The sequence below is a fragment of the Aristolochia californica genome, unplaced genomic scaffold (genome assembly GCF_029961685.1).
Source record: "Aristolochia californica isolate CCGP_79_NKW_82.1479 unplaced genomic scaffold, dmAriCali1.0.hap1 SCAF_4, whole genome shotgun sequence".
Taxonomy (NCBI): Eukaryota; Viridiplantae; Streptophyta; class Magnoliopsida; order Piperales; family Aristolochiaceae; genus Aristolochia; species Aristolochia californica.
In genome coordinates, this window is record NW_027182103.1 from 2,000,867 (window position 1) to 2,027,143 (window position 26,277).

General features: G+C 37.1%; 2 protein-coding genes across 2 annotated transcripts; both read left to right on the plus strand.

Annotated features, from left to right (window-relative positions):
- Window positions 1–491: 491 nt before the first annotated feature.
- Window positions 492–6,829, plus strand: LOC137963692 (DNA-(apurinic or apyrimidinic site) endonuclease). The gene is made up of 9 exons (XM_068810860.1): window positions 492–808; window positions 1,875–1,967; window positions 2,353–2,497; window positions 2,710–2,911; window positions 4,464–4,542; window positions 5,426–5,487; window positions 5,777–5,863; window positions 6,114–6,217; window positions 6,427–6,829. The coding sequence occupies exons 1-9, from the start codon at window positions 566–568 to the stop codon at window positions 6,495–6,497; spliced, it is 1,086 nt and encodes a 361-aa protein (XP_068666961.1). The 5' UTR covers window positions 492–565; the 3' UTR covers window positions 6,498–6,829.
- Window positions 6,830–8,714: 1,885 nt separating this feature from the next.
- LOC137962311 (lysine-specific demethylase REF6-like) lies at window positions 8,715–21,466 on the plus strand. The gene is made up of 7 exons (XM_068809107.1): window positions 8,715–9,778; window positions 11,168–11,246; window positions 11,380–11,447; window positions 12,349–12,499; window positions 17,367–18,073; window positions 18,519–19,229; window positions 19,912–21,466. The coding sequence occupies exons 1-7, from the start codon at window positions 8,944–8,946 to the stop codon at window positions 21,171–21,173; spliced, it is 3,813 nt and encodes a 1,270-aa protein (XP_068665208.1). The 5' UTR covers window positions 8,715–8,943; the 3' UTR covers window positions 21,174–21,466.
- The last annotated feature ends 4,811 nt before the right edge of the window (window positions 21,467–26,277 follow it).

The following is a 26,277-nucleotide window of genomic DNA, read 5'->3' on the forward strand; positions in this document are numbered from 1 at the left end:
AAAGACGGGAACATTTTGCTTACTTCAAAAGATTCAGAGTAACTTCAGGTAACCTTTACCTCAAAAAATTAAAAAAAAAAAAAAAAAAAACCCTTCAGGTTTATCTGTTTTATTACTAACAATTGGGAAGGGGCAAGATGAGTTTTAGCTTGTAAGATTTGATTGTTTTGCGGAAAATAAAGTAGTAAAGTTGAACTTGCTAATGAAGCTCCCCAAACTCGCTGGCTTGGCTTGTAGCGTAAAAAGATATGGTTAACTATAAGGGCAAGACTTATAGTTTGTTGTGTAGGGAGGCGACAAAGATTTTTGTTTCAGGCAGGAATGAATTTATAAATCTCGGGACAGGTTGGCGTAACTCACCCATAGCAGAGAGTCGAGTGTGACCCAATTTGATCCACCTAGACTCAAATCCGAGTCAACTCAGTGAAGAACGACCCTTCTTCTTCAGTTGGTCCTCAATTTTCCCGTCGGAAGTTGGGTTCGTCTGCCACATTGACGAAATCAGAAGCCCTTCCTAGTTTTTGGTATTTGGGTTGCACAAGCAAGCGTTTGAATTCACACAAGGATGAAACGTTTCTTCAAGCCCATAGAGAAGGAAACGTCCAATAAAAAACCCTCCATTTCTCCTTTCCCATCCGTGGTTGCTGTGGATGATGGTGGAAAGAATGGAGAATTATTAAGCGAGAGAAAGGAGCCATTGAAGTTCATGACTTGGAATGCCAATAGTTTCCTAATACGTGTTAAGAATAACTGGTCCGAGTTCACAAAGTTTGTCGAGACCATCGATCCCGATGTCATTGCCTTACAGGTGTTCTATTCTCGGGCACTGCATTTTCTATTTTTTTTTTTTTTTGTTCATGAGCTCTTCATGCTAGTATAAATCAGAGAGGCTTTTGCTGTTTTGCTGCTTTTGACGACTGTGAATTTAAAACAGTTGACGTAGTGAACTATTCAGAGAATGTGCCTCTGGACTTTAAATGGTCTCGTTTGGTGGATTTATTTTGTTGCTATAGTTAGGTTTTACATTTTTTTTCTCATGCTTTAGGAATATTGCCTGGTTGCTATTGGGATGTTATTTCTGGAACTCTTCTGTGCTGATACTTCTTCTTCTTCTTCTTCTTTTTCCTGAGTTGGGTTCCATTTGCTTGCTCATTGTATAGCAGATACGAACTCCATGTGTTTTCTGGTAGTGGTGGTGTTGGTGTTGGTGTTTGGGCGGGTTTCTTTTGTCTGTTCATTTTGTAATAGCTTTGAATTTCGCGTGTTACTTTCATGGAAACTTATAGGCTTGGTCTAGCTAGATTTAAGGTGTTAAATTGTCACTTGCTAGCGAGTAAAGAACGTTTTATCAGTTTTGCTCTGATCAACGAATTGTCTTAGGACCAGGCCTAGACCTCTAAAAGAATGTGAGAAGCTTGTAGGATCCTTTATACTACACTCGATTGCAGTTTGTTGGCCAAAAGCAGGAAAGATGAAGATTTTGGTACTTCTAGGAAGATGAAGAGAATAGTTTTCCTATCTCCGCTAGCTTGCTGTAATGAGTATCAGATATTAATCAGGATGCCATGACGTAGACTAGAATTTTTTTATGAATAAGGAAAGAAAAATGGAACACGATTCTTGCCTGAAACATGAAGGGTTGTGCCTGAATCACTAAATTCGAGTGTGATTTGAAGTTTTGCTGTAAAAGGGCTGATGCATGGTTCTAGGAAGTACAAATGCTTTAAGATACTTACAGACCTTTCTCAAGCTTGGTAATGCTTTACTTCTTATTTTGCTTTTTCGAAATGCTTTAGCAATAAGCCTAGATTTTTGAGTTGGTGATTGACTGGGCGAAATACCTTTCTAATAACACTCTAGACGGATGCTGCTAGGAAGTAAGGATGCCAGCAGCTGGGACCAAAGGAGCACCTAAGAATCCCAGGGAGCTGAAAGATGATACTGCCTCTTCACGCGAGGAAAAACAGGTAAATGTGGTTCACTGAAGTTATTTTATCATATTGAAATATTCTATGCATATATTTTAAAAAATATTTCATATATTTATATTTATTTTTTGTGAGTACCTGTGCTGATTTATATGCTTTTCTGGCAAAGGTTACTTGTTATAAAAGCCTAACCTCTGTAATCTGTAATCTATCTGTGCAAATTTAATTGCTAGTATCTGAAAATACATTATCAACCTCAGAATGCATTAACTTCTTTCTTTCTAGTTTTTGGATGTCTCCTGTTAACTCTTTTCTTCTTTTAATGTGGTTCCTGTTTACATATGACAGAATCCTTTTAATGCAATAGTCTTTTTTCTTTATTCAAATATAACATAACCTGGCAGAACTGCTGAGATTTTTTCAGACATTAATGCGAGCCATTTCACGTCATCCATTTGGAAGTTATAGAGTGTGGTGGTCACTTGCTGATACCAAGTATGGTGGGACAGCATTGTTTATAAAGAAACACTTCCAACCTGTAAACGTCTCTTTCTGTCTTGATCAAACAGGTAAGTGGCAAATCAAAAACATGGAATTTTAGTTGTATTATTCACTAAAGCCGGTTATCTCTAATTAGGGATTTTCATTTATCTGCTGCATTTTATCTGAAGTGTGTTTATATCATACATTGACTTATTTGTTAGTTCATAGGTTTTCAAGCTTTTTGTTGATAAGCATTGTAACTGCAATCAACCGGATATTTTTCTCACTATCATGGCAGGTCAAAAGCATGAACCAGAAGGCCGAGTAATTTTGGCTGAATTTGAGTCTTTTCGTTTGTTAAATACATATGTCCCAAACAATGGTTGGAAAGACGATGAATCCTCATTTAAAAGGAGAAGAAAATGGGATAAGAGGATTCTTGAATTTGTTCTCCGGTCACAAGATAAACCCTTGATTTGGTGTGGAGACCTGAATGTGAGGTAACAACTGCCAGGGCATGACGGCAACTTCCTCTCTCTGTCAGAATTGGTTTTATTACATTTTACTCTATTTTTTTATTTCTCATTTTCTCTTCTGTATTATTTTCATATCACAACTGCTGACATAGGTCACCAATTTACTTCAATTTATGGATATGCAATGTTTAGTTCATTTCTCTTTTGAGTTAGCTTCTGGTGTCTATTTGTTTATGCGATTATTTATCATGTATATATGCTACATATATCAGTGTCTTCTGTGGCCTTTCAGGTGGGATTTTCTTCAGTTGAGTTTTTCCAGTTTAGACTTTCCCAACCCTTTTGAAGCTGGTGTTTTTATTTTCTAGCCTATTTCCTTCTGTTTCCTTTTGCTTTTGATCGATGAAGCAGATAGTCTAATATAAGTGGAACAGCAGAGGGCAAAGGGATTAATAACTTTTTCCACCGTATAGTATCGACATAATTGTGCATTTCTTTGAAAAATTAGATCTCAGTTTAGGCAAGCATTGAGAAATTTGTTTCAAAAAGTTTTCAGTTGACCTTGTCAGAAAGTTCTATTTACTTATCACCCCCTTAAAATGGCAGATTTGCCTACCCAATAACAAACACACATGCATTTACAACTGCCTACATTTGCATTCTATCTGAGTTCCATCCACTTTGGCACCAAAGATAGTTGGAACAGTGTCAAAAGTACAAAATTGCCTCTCAAATATCCTATGTCCAATCATTGGAGCAAAATTATAAAAAAAAAATGGGTTAAAAAATCGGGTGTTTATGCTAAGTTGGCCTCTTCTCTAAATCATCCTTTTATTGCTATACACGCCATGTGAAGCGAGTCCAGGTGAGGAGGGATGGTGGTCGCACTTTTTGTGTTGGTGGAGATGTGGTTAGTCAATGAAGGGATGGGGGAAGCTCTAAGCACATGTTTTGAGCCAAATGGGCCTCTCTGGTTGTCTTGACCATGGGGTTCAGAAGAGCTTTTCTATTTTATGCATAGGAAAACTGTTTTGAGAAACTAATAAGTAGGCTTATACTGGTTTGCAACACAAAAGCAAAATAGAGTCATTCTGCTCTTTTGAAAGAGAAAGAAAGACTGTCTCACATTTTTGGTTTTATTAAAGGGTAAGGAATCCTCAACGTTTCTTAGAATGCGGAATGTCACTATATTATATTAATCAAACCACTTCGTGAAATTTATGGGGCTCCCTGTTTGTAACTGAAGAATAGGTGAAATATTCTTTTGTCTGGAGTCGTAATTAAATACACAATTTGGTGACAGGTGAGGAATGAAATGTGATAGTCAATCATCTACTCAGCTCCAGGAAGGGCTGCCCTAATAACATTTCTCAAAAAAAAAAGTTGCATTGTTCGGATTACATGACCAGTAGAGCAATTTTGAGTTGACTTTCTATTTGTTTTCTATTATTTAACTTTTACACTGATTCTTAGTATTTAACCTTGGATCCTGGTTCTCAAGAGGTCTTTCATTTTTTAAACGTACTGATGTTTTTGCTACTTTATCTGATTGCTTCTAAATTTTGGATGTTGGCAGTCATCAAGAAATTGATGTGAGTCATCCAGATTTTTTCAGGAATGCTAAGCAAAATGGCTATATACCCCCAAATAAAGAGGTAAATATTGTCATTTCATACTTGTTCACTAACTGATGGGGGCATATCCTGTAATCAGCTGCAAAATCCCAATTCAAGCATCCAATGCTCACATGAGCAAGTTCTACCTCTGGCTGTGATTTTACTTTTCTTATGCTAATTTCTTCTTTTCTGCCATGCGTCAAATTTGTTACAAGCAAGGTTAAAACCGGATACAGTCATCAACCTGGTCAAGCTATTGGAACTGGTTCAACCATTATTATGTAAAAAATGATATATTAATTGACATAAATATATAAACATATGTCAAATTTTAATAAAATCTAATGGAAATTAAAATGTTAATAGCATTATCTCGGATTTTTTTTCATCCGGAGTAAATTTAAAAACTAGATGTTTGCCTTTTCTATTTGTTATACTTCAAATACAAGCTATTGTCCATTTAAAAAAAAAACAAAAAGTTATGCTTTAGTGGATTGAGCCTTTGGTTCAATGGCCTCATAGGAGTGTTTGTGGTGTGAGATCTTGGGTTCAACTCTCAACAAGGGGTATAAGGTACAGTCTGCATGCATAATCGATATTGAAAATATGTTATACTTTATTTCATTTGGGAACTCGCATGTATTATTATATATTATTGTGTTACATTCCTAATAAGTTTGGGGGGCATCAGATTTAATGAAGTCGTAAAAGTAAGCTAAGAAAAAAGAGAGTCGGAGTTGACTCATATTATATGGTACAATTTTTTAGTACATTCCCAAGTGGTGTTATCAAGGTCATTAAGTATGGAAAAGTCAAGCAAAGGGATGGCATCATGGCAGACCAAGCACACTGCTATGCTGTTCCTTTTATGGCACCTAAAGTTTCAGGAAGTCTTAAAAGATTCTATTTTTTGGTGCTGCAGGACTGTGGGCAGCCTGGATTTACCATTGCTGAGAGGCATCGATTCTCTACTATATTATCTGAGTATGTGAATCTGTTGCAAGATTATTATCCTTTGCTACTTTCATTAACATCTTCATTGACGAGTGCCTTCTAAGTTTTCTAGGATGACCTGGTATATGCAAGATTTTTTTTATGAATGTCATCACAGATAAACGTATTATAGTTGCTTCATGAATGCAAAATCTGCAAACTAATGTGTGACAAACTCTGTTGCTTTTTTAAGAAACAGTCAGTAATTGAATATTCTTAGTTTTGGCTTTAGTATTCATGTTTCTAATCACCTGAACTATGTTGAATTCCTTCCTTTCAGGGGGAAGTTGGTGGATGCGTACAGGTTCCTTCACGAAGAACAAGATATGGATCAAGGTTTCTCTTGGTCTGGTAACCCTGTTGGAAAGTAAGCAGTCATCAACCAATTTACAATCATGTGTTGCTAGTTGCTATCTACTGTTTCTCTGAAGTGTCTCGAATTTCTATCATCAGCTTAGAATGCTATTTGTGTTCAATAAAAGGCTTGAAACTGGATTCTTCACAGAAACTATTATGTGCTGTTTTTACTAGTCTTTAGAAAGTGCATATAGATCAATTTTAATGTGTGTAAGATACGGCTTTAAGCCATTTGTCTAAATACATTGTTTGGGTTTCAGGTATCGCGCAAAGAGGATGAGGATAGACTACTTCATAGTTTCCGAGCAACTCAAAGACAGAATTGTTGCATGCGAAATGCATGGTCGTGGGATTGAGTTGCAAGGTAGAGATTCATGATCTGTTTTTAGTTTGAAGTATGTTCAAGTTGTGCAAGCCATCATGTCAAGAAAAATAAAGAGAAAAAGAAATGGTGTAAGCTATCATACTAACAAGTATGAAGCCAATAGTTTGATCTCGTGATTTACGTTGTTCTCTTCTTTGGCTTTTTGAGCTTCTAGTTTCTTATGTAGCATAGTATTAAAATATTTGCAGGATTCTTTGGAAGTGACCACTGCCCCGTTTCCCTCCAGCTTTCACCAAGGAAGTCTTCTGAAACTGGTTAATTTTAGTCATCTACATAAACCATCATGAAGGGTTCCTCTATCCAGAGAATTCCCTGTTTCTAGTAAATGATTTGCCATCTTTTCAAGGATTTCAAGATTAAGAGTTTCAGTCTTTCAGCCACTGCAGTGATTAGTTACTCAAATTTCTTTTGGCATTCAGCTTTTCATCTCTAGTAATCTTGCTAAAACTACCTTTTCATCTGAAGGAGAGTAAGCTTTTCACCAAAAAACTCTACCAATTGGAGCTGAAAATAGCAGATTAGTTGTGTAAGTAGGATATGGGTACTGAAGAACAGAACTCATCACAAGCTTTTATCCAAGTTGGGATGGTTTATCAAATAGGCTACTGCTTAAGGCCATTAAGAAATTATTAGAAGGCTATAATTCTTGTCTTTAGACTGTCATAAGGGATATTTATTAATTTAAATACGTCGTAAAACATTTTTTTGCCATATTTTATAGATTAATTAGTCCCTTATTATAATCTAACAATCTATTTATACTTTTTTCCTTTCATTTCTTCTATAGGCACAAACACTAGTGAAGTTCTCCCATTATTTCCTATTGTGGTATAAACACTAATAAAATTTTCTCATTCTTTTTTATTTGGCACAATAAAAAAATGGTAGATTGAAAAAAAAAATGAATAGGAAATTAAGTCGAAGGAAAAGTGATTTTTTTGTCATTTAATATGGCAGCACAAACACACCCTAAACTTAGGGGTACTCAAAATTCATTTTTAGTATTAGATTGAATTGAATGATTATTTTTTATATCTTAGATTAATTATTATAGTGATGTTATTTTGATAAATTTTATTATTTTTTCATTTTAATCATACAAATAGAGATACTGGTATTGTTGTAAATATCATGAAACAAATATCATTCTAATAAATAGAGTAACTTTTTCGATCTTGGTTTCATTTAACTTATCCCATATAACCCAAAAGACCGGTCTATTAAATGCGGAAAGCCAAATACCTAATGCATTAGTGGACCAGCGGTGGACGGAACTTAATTCAGGTGGATCGAAACCACCTAGTTTTGACATTATTAGCATACAATATCAAATTTACATAGACTGTTTATTCTTATATTAAGAATAAAGAGGATTTTTTTTTTAAGAATACTTTGTTTCTTTTGTATGATCTTTGTCAAATTGATATTTTTCTAAATTGTTTGCACAATTTTTACGAATCGATGTGATTAGTCATATTGTGTTGCCATTAATGGATTATCATATACAAAATTTCTTATTTAAGTGTGAATAAATGACATTTCCTTAATTTATTTAAAAAATAATCGATCATTTATCTAAAAATATTTAAATTACTTGTATTGAGGCAAATAAAGATAAATAAATATGTAATGGGGCGATGGAATATGAATTGGGTGCATTTTGAGAAACCTGGCTCAATAGTGGATTTGGTTCAATCATGTTTGATCACCGATTCCATTGATAAGGACATCTGTGATTTTCAACAGGTAGATTCGGGGTAGATTCTTTCGCTCCTTGGTCGATAAATCAAAAAGAGAAAGGCAGAGATCCCTTCTCCTTCCCCCCATCATTGAGTGAAAAAGAATCCCTTCTCAATTGTTGAATCAACTGTGAGAGACGGCGATCCTTTGTGAAGATTTGACAGTACTCATAAAAGGGCACCAGGAAGAATCACTCAAAGTAAGGCAATGAAGAAGAATAAAAATTATGCACTGCTTCATTGATTGTGAGTGAAGTGAAGGTTGTCCATATCCTCTCATATAATCGATTTAAGAAGATTGATAGAAGCTAAGCTATGCTTCAGTTTATAATATTTCAATGGTAGAAACTAATTTTCGATGAATTATCAAATGATATTAGTTGAAAGGAAAAGGACATATCTATACCCAGTTATTTAATGGTTAGCTTTTTGGCTAACATTGTGTCTGTATCCTCCTCACCCATTTATTGTTTAGATTTTTCTGCAACTATTGCCTTAATGGAGGAAGAGGGTGGAGTTACGAAAAACCCAATCGTTGCCAACCTTTCACGATACTGACATTGGTTTATTGGCACCTGGGCTGAGATGATGACAATGTGGTGAGAGAAACCCAATTGAATGCAATGGTGGGAATGTAATTTGATGCAAGGGTTGTGGCCTTTATGGGAAGTCTCCAAAACCAGAATAAAACCTCAAGGGATCTCTGGTCTCTCCCCCACTTGCCTGCCTTTCCTGTCTTTCCTCTGTTTTTTCGTTTGTTTATTCCGGCAAAACGAGGAAGAACAAGTACCGGCATTTTCTTTTATTCAGCCAAGAAGAAGAAGAGAAGACACAGCGAAAAGAGACAGGGAAGGTTTTATTTAGTTCTTCTCTTCTTCTTCTTCATCTTCATCTTCTTCTTCGTCCTTGTGAGTTCATGTCAAGCGAAATGCAGTGACGGGTATCAAATGATATACTGGTCCAAAAATGGCAGATTCTTCTCCGGAAATCCTTCCATGGCTAAAATCCCTGCCTTCGGCTCCGGAATACTACCCTACCCTGGCGGAATTCCAGGACCCTATTGCTTACATTCTCAAGATCGAGAAGGAGGCATCCAAGTTCGGAATCTGCAAAATCGTTCCGCCGGTCCCGCCGTCTGCAAAGAAGACGGTGGTATCCAACTTCAACCGTTCACTTGCCTCGAGAAACCCTAGCTTTAAGAAAAACCCTACATTCACTACCCGGCAGCAGCAAATCGGGTTTTGCCCACGGAAACCCCGGCCGGTCAAGAAACCCGTGTGGCAGAGTGGAGAGACCTACACTCTTCAGCAATTCGAGGCAAAAGCGAAGCATTTTGAGAAAACCCAGTTGAAGAAAACTGGGAAGAAGTCGCTCTCGTCTCTGGAAATTGAGACTCTGTTTTGGAAGGCCTGTGCTGACAAACCCTTCTCGGTAGAGTATGCGAATGATATGCCTGGGTCGGCTTTTGCCGAGGTGAACTCGAAGACTGTGAAGGAGAGTGGCGGCAGCATCGCGGAGACAGTGGCGGAGACCGCTTGGAATATGAGGCGAGTGTCCAGAGCAAAAGGGTCGTTGCTGCGGTTTATGAAGGAGGAGATTCCTGGTGTCACCTCGCCTATGGTTTATGTGGCCATGATGTTTAGTTGGTTTGCATGGCATGTCGAAGACCATGATTTGCATAGTTTGAATTATCTGCATTTGGGGGCGGGAAAGACCTGGTACGGAGTGCCGAGAGACGCGGCAGTGGCATTTGAAGAAGTGGTTAGGGTGCAGGGATACGGAGGGGAGGTGAATCCTTTAGGTGAGTGACCGTATCTACATACCTACAAAAGCTGATTTCCTTGTTCAGTCTTTTTCTTCTTTAATCATTTCTTGTGAACTTATCTCCAATCATCCTCTTTGTGTTGTTGATGTAACTCGTCTCGTTTTCCTCTCCCAATTTGTACGTTGAAAGATATGCTATTTTATTTGTAGGAAAAAAAATGAAAAAAGATTTCAATTGTCTGGAATTTGTGGTTGAGTCTCAATCTTAGTTTGTCAGTCATCTCAGTGACATCAAGATTCTAGCAGTTTTTAGGCTTCTCCCGTACGGTTTTTTGCTTGTATCTCTTACTTAGATATAATTTTTTGTTTTAGTCTTGGTATATATTGGGTATTTCTTTAAGGCATGAGTCTAATGCTTGTTCTTGATTAAAATGATTAATCTGCTTCTCTGTGAGTGAAGCATTTAGGAAGAGCAATCTATTAAGACGGAGTTCTCGTAGTCCATTGATGTAAATAGAAACGGTTGAGAAATCATGCTTTACCCTGTTAGGGGCTAATACATGAATGAGACCCTCTCAAAGTACTACATGTCAATCTAGTTTGTGAATCTCCTCCTTTCACTGCATGGGTATCATGTTTTTCAGAAACTATAATTTGGGCCACAATCTCCTGGTCTTCAATCAAGAAATGAATTGGTGCAACTACAAAACCTATTTCCACTCGTATTACCTTTTGAGTGGCTACTGCAGTAATGAACGTATTTATATGATGACAACTTTTTACACAATTGCTCTGACATTTTTTTTCGAATTTTTTATTATCTGTTTGAAAGTTGCATTTCTTTGGGTTAAAGTTTTGATTTGCATCCTTGTCCTTCACTCTTCGACAATCTTCAGTTGTTACTACTTCATACTAATCTAAATCTAGTAGGTGTATTTGAGCATGGTAAATGAGGTTAAGAAAGCTGAAAATAATAATGGGCAATGGCAAACACACCAAATGCACCATTATTGTTCCAAGATCATTTATATTTTTTTGTGAGAAGTGACTTGGGCCATTTGCTCAATGGTCACATGCAGGGTTTCTAGTGTTTAAGTCTTGTGTTTAAGTCTCACCAGGGTGAAGGGACATTCAAAAAATATTTATTGTGAGAGTTCAGCTGAAACATGTAATAAAAAAATGAAAATAAACAGAAAGGTGAAACATGACACTGATGAGTAAGTAAACAAACAATACTGGATTTTTTTGTACCAATAATTCTTTGTTTCTGTGAATTTTAATGGAAAGAACTATTTTTAACAACTTAAAGAAGATAATTTGTTGTGTAGTTATATGCTTTTCAGTCGAAATATTGCACTTTCAATAACTTCACTTATTGCTGAATAAATCATTTAGATGAATTGCTCAACCAGTTGATATGTTGCAGTCACATTTGCTATTCTTGGTGAGAAGACTACTGTTATGTCTCCTGAAGTTCTTGTTGGTGCCGGAGTTCCTTGCTGCAGGTCTTTATTCCATTGCTTTTTTTCTGACATTGATACATAAAGTTTAACCATTATGACAATTTTTTCTTTTAGCATTTCAAAGATGCAAAGAATCTTCTCTTTTGACTAATTGAGTTGTTCTTCTTCCAACCAGGTTGGTACAAAATGCTGGAGAGTTTGTCGTCACTTTTCCTAGAGCTTATCATTCAGGATTCAGTCATGGTGGGATTCTCTGATTTTCTTTGCTGTCGTATTCTGCTCACCAAATTTGTACAATTTGACACATTGTGTTTGGTTTATATTCCAGGAGCATGCAATTTATGTCTAAGTCATGCTACTTTTGTTTTTTTCCCTCTTTTTGAGAAAGGCTAAATTTATTTTTTGGATGTATTACTTGTATTTCTTCATTTATTTATATGGGAAGAGGAGTTTTCTTTGTGCTTTTGTTCTTTCGTCCTTAATTTTCCAATTCCAATTGAAATATTTACTGATCTGTTCTATTTCTAAGAAGATATTAATCACAAAGTTTTCTACCATTACTCAGCACTATTGTTTAGTGTTCTAATATAATTCTAATATAATAACTATGGCATGTAAATTCTAAATGCTTTTAGTGGTAGCTAGTGCTACCATACAGTGAATGTTGTTCTGTGCAGACAAATGCACGAATGTACTTTTTTTTGTATTCTAAATGGGTAGACTGTTTTTTAGTTCATAGCAAACTGGTTATTTTTAAAATATTTTAAAATTTGTTGAGTGGTATCACTCTGTTTTTTTAACATTCAGGAGTATTTCCTTCTTTAAAAATTCAAAAAACAAATTTTACCAATACCCTCTGTTTATCTATCTGTCTGTCTGCCTATCTCTCTCTTGTCATTCTTCTTGCCTTTGGACCTTAATAAAAAATTGCCATCTAAAAACAGACAGCACGAAAAGATAGGTTTTATGGCTATGCTATAGAAAAGCTACATTTAGTTCTCAGGATAAAAAAATTGTCATCTAATTAAGACAGCTTGAAAAGAGAGTTTTTATGGCTATGATACATAAAAGCTTCATTTAGTTCTCAGGCAGTGGCTGCTAGATTCATCATCGATTATGTTAGACCTTCTGTTCTCTTTGACAGGCTTCAACTGTGGAGAGGCAGCTAATATTGCTACCCCTGAATGGCTGAAAGTGGCCAAAGAAGCTGCCATCCGTAGGGCTTCTATAAATTATCCTCCCATGGTGTCTCATTTCCAGCTGCTTTATGCCCTTGCTCCAACGTTGTGCTCAAGGTTTGTATCTTCTCTCAGTCTTGCTAGTTGGAGTTGTAACTCAACAACCATATTTGTAAAATATTGCTTATAATTATCTGCTTTGGTTCTTTTTGTTTTATCCCTTGATTTTGGTTTGAGATGTCCATGTAGAATTACTTCGGTGCTGTCATTTATGGTAGAATCCTTCTTCTCTGGCACAAAGTTGGATCCCTTGTATTGGATAAGGATCACGTCCTACTTTTTTAAATCATAAGTACAATATGATCTTTAACAGTCAATTTGAGGATTATGTCATTTTGCGTTAAAAATTGAGGGTATTTTTAATTGTCAAACCATAAACTGAAGGTAATTGCCCCATCTTTTATCTATTTCAGGCTTCCTGAATTCTTCTGACCAATTTGTCTTCAACCAGTTTCACCTGTCTAATGGTAGGGAACTATGATTTCCATGTAGCATCTGCTTGTGCTGCTCTATTCTTTTATTATTGTTTTTTATTTTTGTATTTTGGTGTTTGAACTTTCAAAAGGGATTAACTTAACCATTTTGGAGGTTGATAAGGGTGAACCTATTGAATAGATTAGTGTCCTTTATAGTGCATTATTTTGTGCTAGCTAGAAAAGTATTAAGCAGTGGATTCTTTTTTACTAGATTATGGAGAATTGGGAAAGAAAAAGAGAGGCACTTGAGAAGTGCTCAAAGAAAAAGAAAACAACTCTTAAGGAAGTATTCTACACACAGAATTGGCTGCTGGATTGTGCTGTTGGAAGTATATGTTGCAATCAGTAAGTCTGTGTCAGAATAATAACTACCAAATAAGTGTAATTGAAAAACTGTACTGCTTAGTAAACCACATTGATAAGAAATGTTCTTTTGTGTAAAAATAGATAATATGGGATTTCATTACAAAAGGAACTGATAGTTTTTGTTTTATTTTGGGAATATGTTATGATGAAGTCATTTCATCATAGAGAATCACCATTTTGCTCTAATAAGTTGAGTTGCATTCAGCCATCTTAACAATAAAGAGGAAAATTACTTTAAAAGATCTTTAATATGAGTCAATGGATGCCATTTAACATTTATTTTATTACTTTAGAATATTGATAAATGGTTATAAGCAAGCAAAAAGAAAAAAAGTCACTGAATACTTTTATATGTCTGAAAATCTTCATGGCTCAGAATTGTAGAAGCACCCGGACTCTTTTTCTTCATTTTCTCTTTCATCTGCAATGCTTACTTTGGCGTCACAGCTACACCAAGGTGCAGGATATAAGACATAGATGATGTGATAGCCACTGGCTTGATTATCTGTGTAATGCTTTTTATTTTGGAGCTTACTCCATTTCCAGTTAGATCCATCTGGGAACTTCTTGATGTTGCTCTTTTCTCTTTGAAATGAACAAGTATACTTATACTTATATTGTAATGAGAAGCTGCTATGCTGAGATGAAAAGCCATGAGTGAGAGAACAAAGAAGAGAAAAGAACAGTGCAAAAGATGAAATGGAAGGCTTGAACAAACATAGGATAGAAAGAGGAAAAGAGAATGTTGACCCATGCACTGTTGGCAAGAGCAATCATGGGCTTCTTACTGGTGGAAGCTTCTTTTGATGGTAGTCGGTTGGTGAATCTGTGCCCAGCAGATTGGTGGGGTAGTTGAAAACTATGAGAAAAGTTCGTGCTTATGCTAGCCTTCTTTGTATCACTGATGCCATGGAAGTTGAACAGAGAATGATACTTGGCTGAAGCTTTACAAACTGTGCTTTTCTTTCCCCTCATTGAAGTAGATTCTCAGAATTTGATTTCACGGATCTTTTCTGATTATGTATTTCATGTAGACTCCTCTGGTGCTTTAAGGAGTTTGAAGACATCAGCTGGACATTTGGAATTTTGTGGGTTCACATTCCTGAAGACTTCAAAGCCTATCCATTGGCTAGAGATGGTACTCGTGGACAATGGTTTACTGAGGGTGATACCGGTTCATTGTGAATTCCTTTTTTCTTGGCCTTAAGCTTGTGTCTTTGTTGTTTCCCTTCTCTCATCACTACTAAAGAAAAAGAAACATTAGTTTTTCAATGGGCTTAAACCATTTCAAAAAAAAAAAAATCAGCTTAAATCTTTATTTCTTCTCAGACAATTTTTCTTCACCCGTACCCCGGGCATACAACATTTTTTGAATTGCTTGATAGGGAGAGGTCTTTTAGATTTTCTATGAATAAGATTGTGAGTGGTACAGGTTTAGTGGGTTTGGAGCTTATGCAACTTTTTTGTCTGGTCGCATATTGTCTGATGAATATCAGCCAAGGTTTCTGTAGTATACTGTTACACTTTATTTCTTGAAAAGAACATTACAGTTGTGGTTAAAATGAAAACCTTGAGTATTTTGTATGTAACTTTCTGATTTCTGTATTCATATTTGCATGTTCACATAAAATAACGTCAATTGTATTAAATAAGCACGTAATGGTGGAAGAGAAGAGAATAAAAAACTCTGCCTGCAAGATGTTACTAAGTCTCTCTCTCTCTCTCTCTCTCTAACAGTGGTGGGGTATATAAGCTAGCATGAGAAGTTGCAACTGTAACACTTGCATGCTTCGGGATACTTTGATAGGATTGAGGACATAGATTGTTGACTGTATTGTGGAAGTCAAGCTGTGGTCAGTGTTAATTGCAAGTTTTGCAATGACATATTTGGAACGTCTTTTTTGAATATGGTGATGCTTTATTGATTGAAAAAGACTGTAAATAAGATATTTATCAAAAAAAGAAAAAACATTTCCTTTGAGTCTAGAAGGGGTAGCGAGGGGAGGGGTTGGATATGATCTACAGACACCATAGGAACTTCCTCTTTAGCAAGCTGGTCTGAGCTAGAGTTAGCTGATCTAGGGGTATGCTTCCCTTGAATCTGCCACGTGCTCGTGTATTCAGTAATTTCATCAAATAGTTGCCTCAGCTGCCAAGGTGGGTCTAGTTTTTTAACCATCCAACTGATAATGTTGGCGGAATCACCCTCTACTATCAGCAAGCAGAGAATTGCTGCCTGACTATTCTGGTTCCTGCTAGGAAACCTTAGATATGCTTTAGTGGTATTGCAAGGAACCAGCTGGGCCTGAAAACATGAGAAGATCTGATTTGTTGCTGTCCTTTATTGCTCCCCCAATATGAGTGGGTCCTGGGCTACCAAATGATACACCATCAAAGTTCAGCTTCAACCATCCGATTGATGGGGGCTCCCATGGGACCATAGCAGTGGGCTTTGAGCTGCTGAATTGTATTACCTGCTGCCAGAGTTTTCCTATCACTGTGCTGGGAATAGGAGGCGTTTGCTATAATGCGCTGGAAACTAAAAACCTTATTTTCATTCACTGCCTATTTACCTGGTCTGTTTGGAGAGCATTCGTACTTAAATTAGGCTTTCAGTTTTTTTTCCTTTATCTTGGACATAAAGTCTCAAACTCTGAAAAGGTCTTCATTGAAAAAAAATATGAAATGACTTTTATCAAAGCAAGGTTGTTGAGGTAATCCAGGACTTGTTGGATGAGGGAGTCATCTGAGATCATTTAGGTTCGTTCTCTGCCTCTCTAGGTGTGATTCTTCTAATGCTGAACTCTGTGCCCTTCTTTGCGAAGTGTTCCAGTAAAGTTTTGTTTGCTCTTTAGTGATTGAGAGTGACTGTTCAGTGATCATTCTTTTTTTTAAGGGAAGTCTACTTTGAGGCAGGTTCTTCATATTCTTCATATTAAGGAGATGTGTCAACATTTTCAAGTTTATGAGTTCACACACCTCACAGTGAAATTCTATGGCAGGTTTTCTATCAGAGTGTTTTCCTGCAAGATAACAGGGGATTCCTTCCCCTTTGATGTGCAGTGATTACTCTTTCTTTCTGTTTTTATTTTGGTGGTTTAGGTCCTTTCTTGGGGCCTTTTTGTAAATTACTCTCAATAAAATTCTAATCATTCTCATGAAAATAACTATGAGTCTTACATTAGTAGAACAAGACAACAGGAGTGCTATGCTTATTTTATTCTTGGTTTACTGAAATAACCTTTTCAGGTGTTGGAGAAGCCTAACATCTCAACAAAGCATTTTTATTGGCTTTTAATGTGATCCTAGGGGTCATCTCCAGGCAAACACAAACTCATCAAAATATCAAGAATACCATTTTCAAAAAAAGAATACCATTTTTTTTTTCAAAGTGATCTTTGTGCTTTGAGATTTGAAGGAATTCAACCTGACAATGAAATTAGCAAACAATATATCCGAATGGAGGAAAATGGTTCAAGTTATGGACCCCAAGCACAATTGAAATAAGGATTTGTTACTGAAGATGATCATCCTATTGCCTGGTTGGGATAGAATTAAGTAATAGTAATGACTAAAACTACCTACTATACAAAAAAGAAAAAAATCTGCTTTCTGCTTTAAAGTTATGATCTTTTTACGTTTATTTTTTAAATTTTTGGATTTTTTTTAACATTTTGTTTAACATTTTATATTTGTATTTTATTTTTATTTTTGCAACAAGCAATGTTTCCTTTGTACATCTTGATGCTTGTAAGTAATTCGAAACTACTTTTTGTGACTCCCTTTCTTGAATCTCAGAAGCAATAATGATTCTGGTAAAAAAATCAATTATGTCTCCAAAACTTATATGGATAACAAGTTTGTCTTTTGCTTTGTTTGTTATCCTTTCTATTTGCTTTGTTTGGGACTTGTTTGTTGTTTCTTGGGACCATCAATTGAAACTTGGGGTGGATTTTTCTCCCTTGAATGACAATCAAGAGGTTAAGTTACCAAAAAAAAAAAGAGTAATAGCTGCAAGTGGCATATTGTTCCATTATGGTTTTTGTGTTATCTTGATTATTTTTGTTGATTTATTTTTCCAGAGCACCCAGTAACCACAGCTCAGAACCAAGGAGCTCGAGACTAAAAGATAAAAAGAGGGGTGAAGGAGAGATGATGGTGAAAGAGCTGTTTGTGCAAAATATAATGGAAAATAATGACTTGCTTCATACTCTTCTTGAAAAGGGGTCTTCTTGTGTTCTGCTTCCAGAAGATCCCTTCGGTATTTCTTTAAGCTCAAATTCACGTGTTGGCCTTGGATATCAAATAAAGGTAAAGCCCAGGTTGTCCCTTGGTTTGTGCACTCCTGAGGAAGCGATGGAAGCCTCGAAAATTTTACTCTCAGATGATATCATGCCAGACAGGAATTCACTGCTTCGGAAACCAAGTGGTTTCTATTCAGCCATAGGAAGATCAGATTCCTTATTATGCGAAGGAAAGCGGGTGCCTTCTGTGAAATACAGCCGTTATGGAAGTGCCGATCTGTATACTTCCCGTTCGCGGTCGAAGGACACAGAAGCTGGAGAAGGTGTTCCAACAGTTCGAGAAGGTGGATTGTTGGATCAAGGGCTATTATCTTGTGTAACTTGTGGAATTTTGTCCTTTGCATGTGTAGCTGTGGTTCAACCCACAGAGGCCACAGCTAGCTACCTCATGTCTGCTGACTGCAGTTTTCTTAATGATCGCATTGTGGGTTCCACTTCAGATTGCAACCGAAATGTTAGCTGTGCTGATCTGGATTCCCGTTCAGGTAGGTCCTAGATGGGATATTTGTTTAAATTGAGAGTAGGTGTGACAGTCAGAAGGTTTTCTCTGTTATGGCTTCTTAACTTTTGAATTTTTTTTATTCTGTTTTTTTGTTTGTTTTCCTCAACAGCAATTTTTCTGAATAAATATCAAGTTTTAAGGTTTATGGTCCAATATTGTTTTTGCCATTATAGTCTGCTACTTTGTTAGCCTTTTAAGGTCATAATAAAAATCCTTTTAAGGAAGTTGTGCATGATCCTTCCTAATGATATAAGTGGAATCTCGATCCTCCATTTGAGTGCTATGGGGTGGACATCATGGTTTAGAGCATGGTTAAACAATCCTAACAATTAATGATGATACTATCCTCAAAACCGAGTGTGTTCTTTCATCTATGGGTTACATTATTTATTTATTTATTAGCTACTAATTTTGGGGGTTCTGCGCAGGTGAAGTCGAGAAGGATGATAGTGATGGCTTGGTCGATGTCCTTGTTCAGTCCGGTGACTATCATCTTCATATTGCAAATAGCGGGAGTGAGCAACCTAGTGCTGCTGTAAAAGATAAAGGAGCTTCAGCTCTTGCTCTATTAGCCTCTGCATATGCTGATTCATCTGACTCAGAGGATGAGCCAGCTGGACCTGATACATCAGCTAATGTGGATAGAAATGGTTCTCCATGTGGGAGCCCATCTGAAGTTTGCAATTCAAGCAGACATTCTGGTAGTGGTGCAGAGCTGGACTCATGTGGATTGTCCTACTGGAACAGTTTGCATAGGTCAGCTAGTGCTAGTAACATGAAAGTTAGCCCACATAACTTAGAAGGAACGAGTAGAAGTTTGACTCCAATTCCTGTAGGATTTTCGCTTTCTAGGGAGGTGGTTTGTAAAGACCATCCTCTTGGTAGGTTCTTCTCTTCCATTGAAACTCCAAAGACACATCAATGCGATGTTGAGATGGTTGATCAAGAATTAGATTCTGTGAAGATTTATAATGGAGATGATCTGGACCCATCAGAAAAGAAAGAAAATACATCATTTATTCAGAGATCTGACAAAGATTCTTCCCGGATGCATATATTTTGCCTAGAGCATGCAGTAGAGGTGGAAAGGCAACTTCATCCCATAGGTGGAGTTCAGATACTGCTTCTGTCCCATCCAGGTGAGCTATGGTATACAGTGCAATATTAATTACTTTAGAGGTAACTTTGCAGGGTCTATTTGAGCTGTATCTTTTTTTTTTTGCTGTTGTTTGTGTGCTGGATTGATTTGAACCCTTTGGTGTGTGTGTGTGTGTGTGTGTGTGTGTGTGTGTGTGTGTGTGTGTGTGTGTGTGTGTGTGTGTGTATGTCTCTCTCAGTCTTTCTTAATCCGTTTCACATGTGTATTGGATCAAATTCTCATTGTAGATCTGATGACACTGTTGGTTGAACTTGATCAATGTTTTGGTGGATGAATCAATCTCATTTGACTGGAGATATGTGCTTTTGTCTACATATTTTTAGACCTTAATAAAGAAATATGTATTGTAGTGCTGCTTTTGGCAGGATGAGAATAAAACCAGCTTGTTGTTGATGGGCTATGTGCCATGCTTCGGAGTGTTTTTCTTGCCTTTTAAATATATTTCTTTTAAATAAGTACTATTGTCGTTGTTTTTAAAGAAAAAGAAAATAGCAGGTTTTACTGACAATGGTTTCTCTTTGAAGATTGCATTCATTCACGTTTTTATATTCTGAAATGGAAGAGTCAGTCATTTGTATTTTACTTGTGCTATTTTCATTTATGTTGGTGAAAGATCAACTTTCATTTATCTTAGTGAAAGATGAAATTCAACAATTTTGCAGAGTATCCAAAACTGGAATCACAAGCAAAGTCATTATCAGAAGAGATGGATACTAATTACCGCTGGAAGGACATTTCTTTCAGGGAGGCCACTGCAGATGACAAGGAGAAAATTAGAACAGCTCTTGATGATGAAGAAGCTGAACCTGGCAATGGGGATTGGGCAGTAAAATTGGGCATCAATCTTTATTACAGTTCGAACCTTAGCAAGTCTCCTCTTTATAGTACGCAAATGCCTTACAATTCAGTCATATACAAAGCATTTGGCCGAGATCCTCCAAATAGCTCTCCTAAAAAACTTAAAGTTTATACCAAACGAAATTGGAAGCAGAAGAAAATAGTTGTGGCAGGGAAGTGGTGTGGGAAAGTTTGGATGTCGAATCAGGTACACCCTTATTTAGCTTGTAAAGATGCTGAAGAATTGGTACCCATAAAAGCATTCAACTCTTTCAATGAAGATCAGGAAGCTGACATGGAATCAGACATGAGGAGCTCAGTGTCAACAGTAAGCCCCATTGCAAAAAACCGAGAAAGGAAGCGAAAGCCGTCATTTGAATTGGTGGGGTCAAAGAAGCCGAAGCATCAGCAGTCAGAAGATTGTGTTAGTGCTGATGAAGACTCAGGGAGGAAGTCTTTAGGTCATCTTGAAAGGGTTCTGCGCAGTGGTAGTGCCAGACACGAGACACCTGAGAAGAAAACTGGCCAAAAAAGTTCAAGTTTGAAAGATGAAGCAGAAGGTGGTCCAAGCACTCGACTAAGAAGTAGACCAGAAAAGCTTACAGAAGCCAAAGGGAAATCTAAATCAGAAAAGGGTGACTCTCTAATCAGGAAGAAGAAATTAAAAAAAGCCTTGACTAGTAATAGGAACCTCAAAGCCAATGATGAGTCGCTAAAAGATGAGGAAGCAGAATACCATTGTGATATCGAAGGCTGTTCCATGGGTTTGGACACAAAGCATGATTTGGTATTGCACAAACGAAATATATGTTCAGTGAAAGGATGCGGTAAGAAGTTCTTCTCACACAAGTATTTGGTGCAGCACCGGCGGGTTCATATGGATGACCGCCCTTTGAAGTGCCCATGGAAGGGCTGCAAGATGTCCTTCAAGTGGGCATGGGCTCGAACTGAGCACATTAGGGTGCACACAGGGGCCAGACCTTATGTGTGCCGGGAGGCAGGTTGTGGTCAGACTTTCCGATTTGTCTCTGACTTCAGTCGTCACAAGCGGAAGACAGGTCATTCTGTGAAGAAGGGAAGAGGTTGAGAATTTTACCAGCAACAACAGTTTTTTAACTTGTGTTGTTTAATTTATTTGGAGGGTTGTAAATTACATGGCTGGTGCAATTGTCATTGACGGGGAGGTAGGCTAGGTAGATTGGAAACCCTGTAATTTCCTGTTTTTTTTTTCTTTTTTCCCTAGAACATTACATGTCTGTGCCTGGGTCTTCATTGGGCCCACTAATTCATTAGCTGGGAACAGTCCAGATTCAAATTGTCATAGAAGATGTTTTCACCCTATTTGTAAAGCGTTTTGTAGCTTCATTTTGCTCTTCTTCATTAGTGGTCAAGTAATCTCTAGTACACTAAAAAATTTGCTATGTTGCAGCGACCAGTTTTGCTGGTTAACAGGAAATCCCAGAGAAGTTTCACCTCTGTTGCATAACTGTGATCGAGACAATACCAATATGGAATCTTCTTATCTGTGTTAATGATCCACCCCTTCTGAGAGGCACTCTTTTCAAGCCAAGAATGCTGGTTGAAAGGTCTAACAGTCTCTCAAACTGCACCTCTATAAAACTCAACTTCACAAGGAGCTGTCAATTTGCACAAGAGAAGATTTCACATGCCCCTTCTTCCTTTTCATTAAAATCCGAAAAAAGGTATCAAACCCATTTATGATATGCATAAACAATCATCTGGAAAGAAGTACAGCTACCTGTGACCTATGGAGCTGGCAACATTGTGGTAAATAATGGTGTATAATCTTGTTGAAGTGATAACAACACTATCCACAACAATCAGGCATACAAGGAATTCAGCAACCAAATAACAAAAAGGTGTTTTATGTTTTCATGTCCTTCGTGTTGTTCTTTTCCCCCTTAGGTTACATATATAGAAATATGGGTAACAAAAGAATAGTAACAGCTACCAGACATTCCCCCACTCCACTAGTCTGGTGGCAAGACACTCAAACGTGGCCTCTCTAGAGTGCCTAACAAGCAATCATACCGCTGCAGATGAAGAAATGTGCCATCCATCTCAGAGCTCTCCACTAGTTCAACCACAGCAAAACCACTTACTCTGCATCAAAATATCAAATTGAAGGTAAATGACTGCATTAATATAATCTATAGATGATGTATTAACAGCCATAGCGGCTTACGAAACCATACTTTTGTCGGAAAGTCATAGTCATGATCTGGTTTATATCCACCAGTGGGTTTTTGTGGTGGTATGGTAGCCCCACCTTGTCCGTTAGTTTTCTTTTCATCTCTTGCCTTGTTAAATATGACTGTAAACCCTTCAGCTGAAGCAGGATTGTTTACATCCCATTCGCCGAATTTGGGCAAAGGTCGACCCTTATCCTGCTGTAATAAAGATTTACATCAAATAGCAAATTATTAGTTTGGTTAGTTAAAATGAAAAACATTACAGATAATTGCTGGTTGATTGGATTGAATTCTCAGACATGTTGTATCACTGGCTATCTCTGCAGACCAAGAAAGCCCTAGACAGATTCTATGATGTGTGATGAATAGTGCCCTCCCATTTTGTGGTTTGCTCTCATCTTCCACTTGAGGACAATGAGATTACATCAATATATAAATACTTGAGGACAATGAGATTATATCAATATATGAAGTGACAAAATTCAGTTTCGGAGGACTTCTCCACAAACTTGATGTTGAACAGTAACATGAAGATGGAGGGATCTCTGTGAAGAGGGAGCCCATAGTCACCCAAGATGCTGACAAGAGTAAGAACTATAAACTTTAGAAGAAACAATAAAATAGTAACAATACTCAGAATATCCATTGGAAAACTAACTATATAAAAATTAATTAGAATAGGCAAGTCTCACAAGCGCTTACAGAAATCTAATAGCGTGACTCTTAATCACATTCCTAAAAATTAGACAAAACTTCCCAGTTTGATTACATCAAGTTGTTAATAGACAGATGTGTAATATGGGATAAGGCTGATCTCAGTTGTTAAATTTGACTCACCAACAAAGTACAATAACCTTTGTTAAGGAATAGTCCTACATAGATTAGTGAGGACAAAGATCTTGAGTTTATTAGTTGGTAAAGAGGTTTCCTAAGTTGGCTAGTCATTTTGGGATAAGGCCTTGGACCCAATTTAACATGGTATCATAGCAGGTACTCATATGTAGGCCTATACCTAAACTATCTACTTGTAGAGCCACGATAAAGGGCCTAAACCTAAAACTATCCCCTTGTAGAGCCACAAAAGAGGGCCTACACCTAAACTGCCTACTCCTAAATTATCCACTTGTAGAGCCACAAAAGAGGGTCTACACGTGAGGGGGAGTGTTAAGGAATAATCCCACATAGATTAGTGAGTACAAATATCTTGAGTTTATTAGTTGGTAAAGAGGTTTCCTAAGTTGGTTAGTCATTTTGGGATAGGGCCTTGGACCCAATTTAACAACCTTCATACTGCACCGTAAAATGTTGTATTTTACGACAAAGTTAAACACATACATGCAATAACTCTGAGAGATGACACATACATTATGAAACAACATCACTTGTACTATATAAAATGGGTGCAATAATAAAATTGGGAATGAATCCTGGTTAGCTACTTGGCCTGGGGCCTCAATCTTAAAGCATTTCAGTCCTAACTGGTCTGAACCATGAAGAATAGCTACCACAACAAATCACTAAGTGGTAAGACCAAATTGGCTATTTTAATTGTTAAAGTTTAATAGTTTTTCTTGGTGGACTTTTTAATAATTAATCTGTTTATAAGTGTGTATGTGTTTGGTGCATTTCTTAATAATTCATCTGTTTATGTGTATGTATGTGTTTGGTGGACTTTACTAATTAATCTACATATTTCTATGTGTACTGGAGTTGATCTTATGTTCGCATCATTGATGAACCCCATATCTACAAACTACAAGTCTACTATTCTCTTTCAGTTGGGTAAATTGGTGTGTGACTAAAACGTGCTGAATTATATGAACTCCAACTTGTGTTCTTCTTTGGTAAGATATTCTGAAATTTTTGTGGAATAGTACGCTTTCCCACTTGTTTCAGGTTGTTCATGAGAGCTCTCCCCTCAGTCAGAAAGCAGGAGGTCATGAAAAGTTCAAACATCTAGTAATCTTTGGCTTTATCCTGTATATTTAATCCCTCTCAACCTCCAGAGATGCCTCTAAACAAACTCAATTCAAAAATTAATTCTGGCATGTCTTCTAATTATCTCTGGTGTATGCTAGTGCATGTGAGAATAATGTGTTAAATATTATATATTTCACAGTAGCACAAGAAAAAAGAGTTCCATAAAGTCATGACAGGCTTCTGTCAGACAAATTATCTCAACATCGAACCAAGGGCAGATCATCCAACACATTAGTACAACAACCTTTCATATATATTGTCAGGAAAAACATATATATTAACAGCTACACTGTAAGGCAAAATAACAGATATATGCCAGCTGGAGGAGAGATGTCATGTACTACCTGGATGAAAGCATTTATTTGGTTCTTCATGTCCCTCACACAAAAACAGTCATTAAATCTTGGCACATTGGAAATGCGAAAGCTCATAATAGTAAGAGGACCAAGAAATCCTCTGGAATTTGATGAACCATTACCAGAGAAGCTACTTTCAAGAATCACTGGTGCGGTAACAAAATGAAGAGCAGCAGGATCACTTGTTTGATCCTACTTATTGATTACAAGGATTTCACAAATTATCAATTTCAAATGATTGAAAGAGGAAGGCTGAAGGTTTACGTGTCGAACTCCAAACTAACAGGGCAAACAACATATTAAAATACACTTTTTGTAATGAATAAGTAGGATCACTTGTTTGATCCTACTTATTCATTACAAGGATTTCACAAATTATCAATTTCAAATGATTGAAAGAGGAAGGCTGAAGGTTTACGTGTCGACTCCAAACTAACAGGGCAAACAACATATTAAAATACACTTTTCATCAGTCTTCTCCTTGACAGGCTTCTTCTAGATAATTCACAGACTTGTTTCTTATAAGAAGAAAACCTCTCATTTTTTCTTAAAATGTTGAACACCGCACACCGGAGACACTCCATGTTTCCATTGAGCCAAAAAGGCCGTATCCACACAAAACCTCTCAATTTTCACAAAAAAAATATCGGTAAGACACAGTAAGAGCCCCATTGAGAAGGAGTAGCACTCAAGTTAGCCGGTATATGTCCTTTCCTTGGTATAGAATGCATTTGTGTAACTAAAACATATGAGAAAGGAGAGAATTCTATTCAATCCTAAGAAGGCAGAACTAATACGAATTTTGAATAGAAAGCAGACAACGCAAACGAGCCTATGAATACAAACAGGAAAAAAAAATCGAAAGAAGACATGTACAAGGATTAAAAAGAGCTCAATAGAATTACGAGAAAGAAAGCAAGCAATATTTGAGGTTCTCATCTACCTATAAAAAAGAATGTGCGCGCTCAACAATCATATCTATCACAAAAGCAATCAGGTTTCAATCTATCAGTACGACATAAAAAGTCTACGCACTCTTCTGATCTTTCCTACTCAAGAAATCTGACGCCTAATTTAACCCAATAACATCTCCCACGGGTTCCCTCTCCCATTTCGTTCCTCATTATTCACAAATACGACAACAAACCGAAACTGATTCATTAAAAAATCGTCTTGGCAACAAATATAATTCTTCCCATTTTGTAACGAACGCAGACGCAAATGCAGATGAATCCAGTTTAGAGAAGATAAAGAATGACATAAATAAGAGAGCATCTACTTCTTACCGACGCCATTGAATGTGAGATCGCAGAAGGTTCGGGTTCCAAGTTCAGGAGGAATGGAGAGAAAGAGAGAGACGGGGAAGGAGAGGGAGAGAGAATAAACAGGGAGAGACGAAAGAGAGTCCGAAGCCGTGGAAAAGAGAAGGAAAAAGGGTGGCGAAAATAATATAGAGACCGCTTTCGCCAACCGACGCGTTTCCGAGTGCCCAAAAGTAACCGTTTTTAACAAATTCACTCGCGCGCGCGCTTCGTTGCTTCAATAAGGCGTGGGTGTATCGTATCATATCGGTACCAGGGGTCCTGAACCGGACCGTGATCGGATCCGAGTTCTTTAAAATCCGGCTCGGGTACGCTAGCTT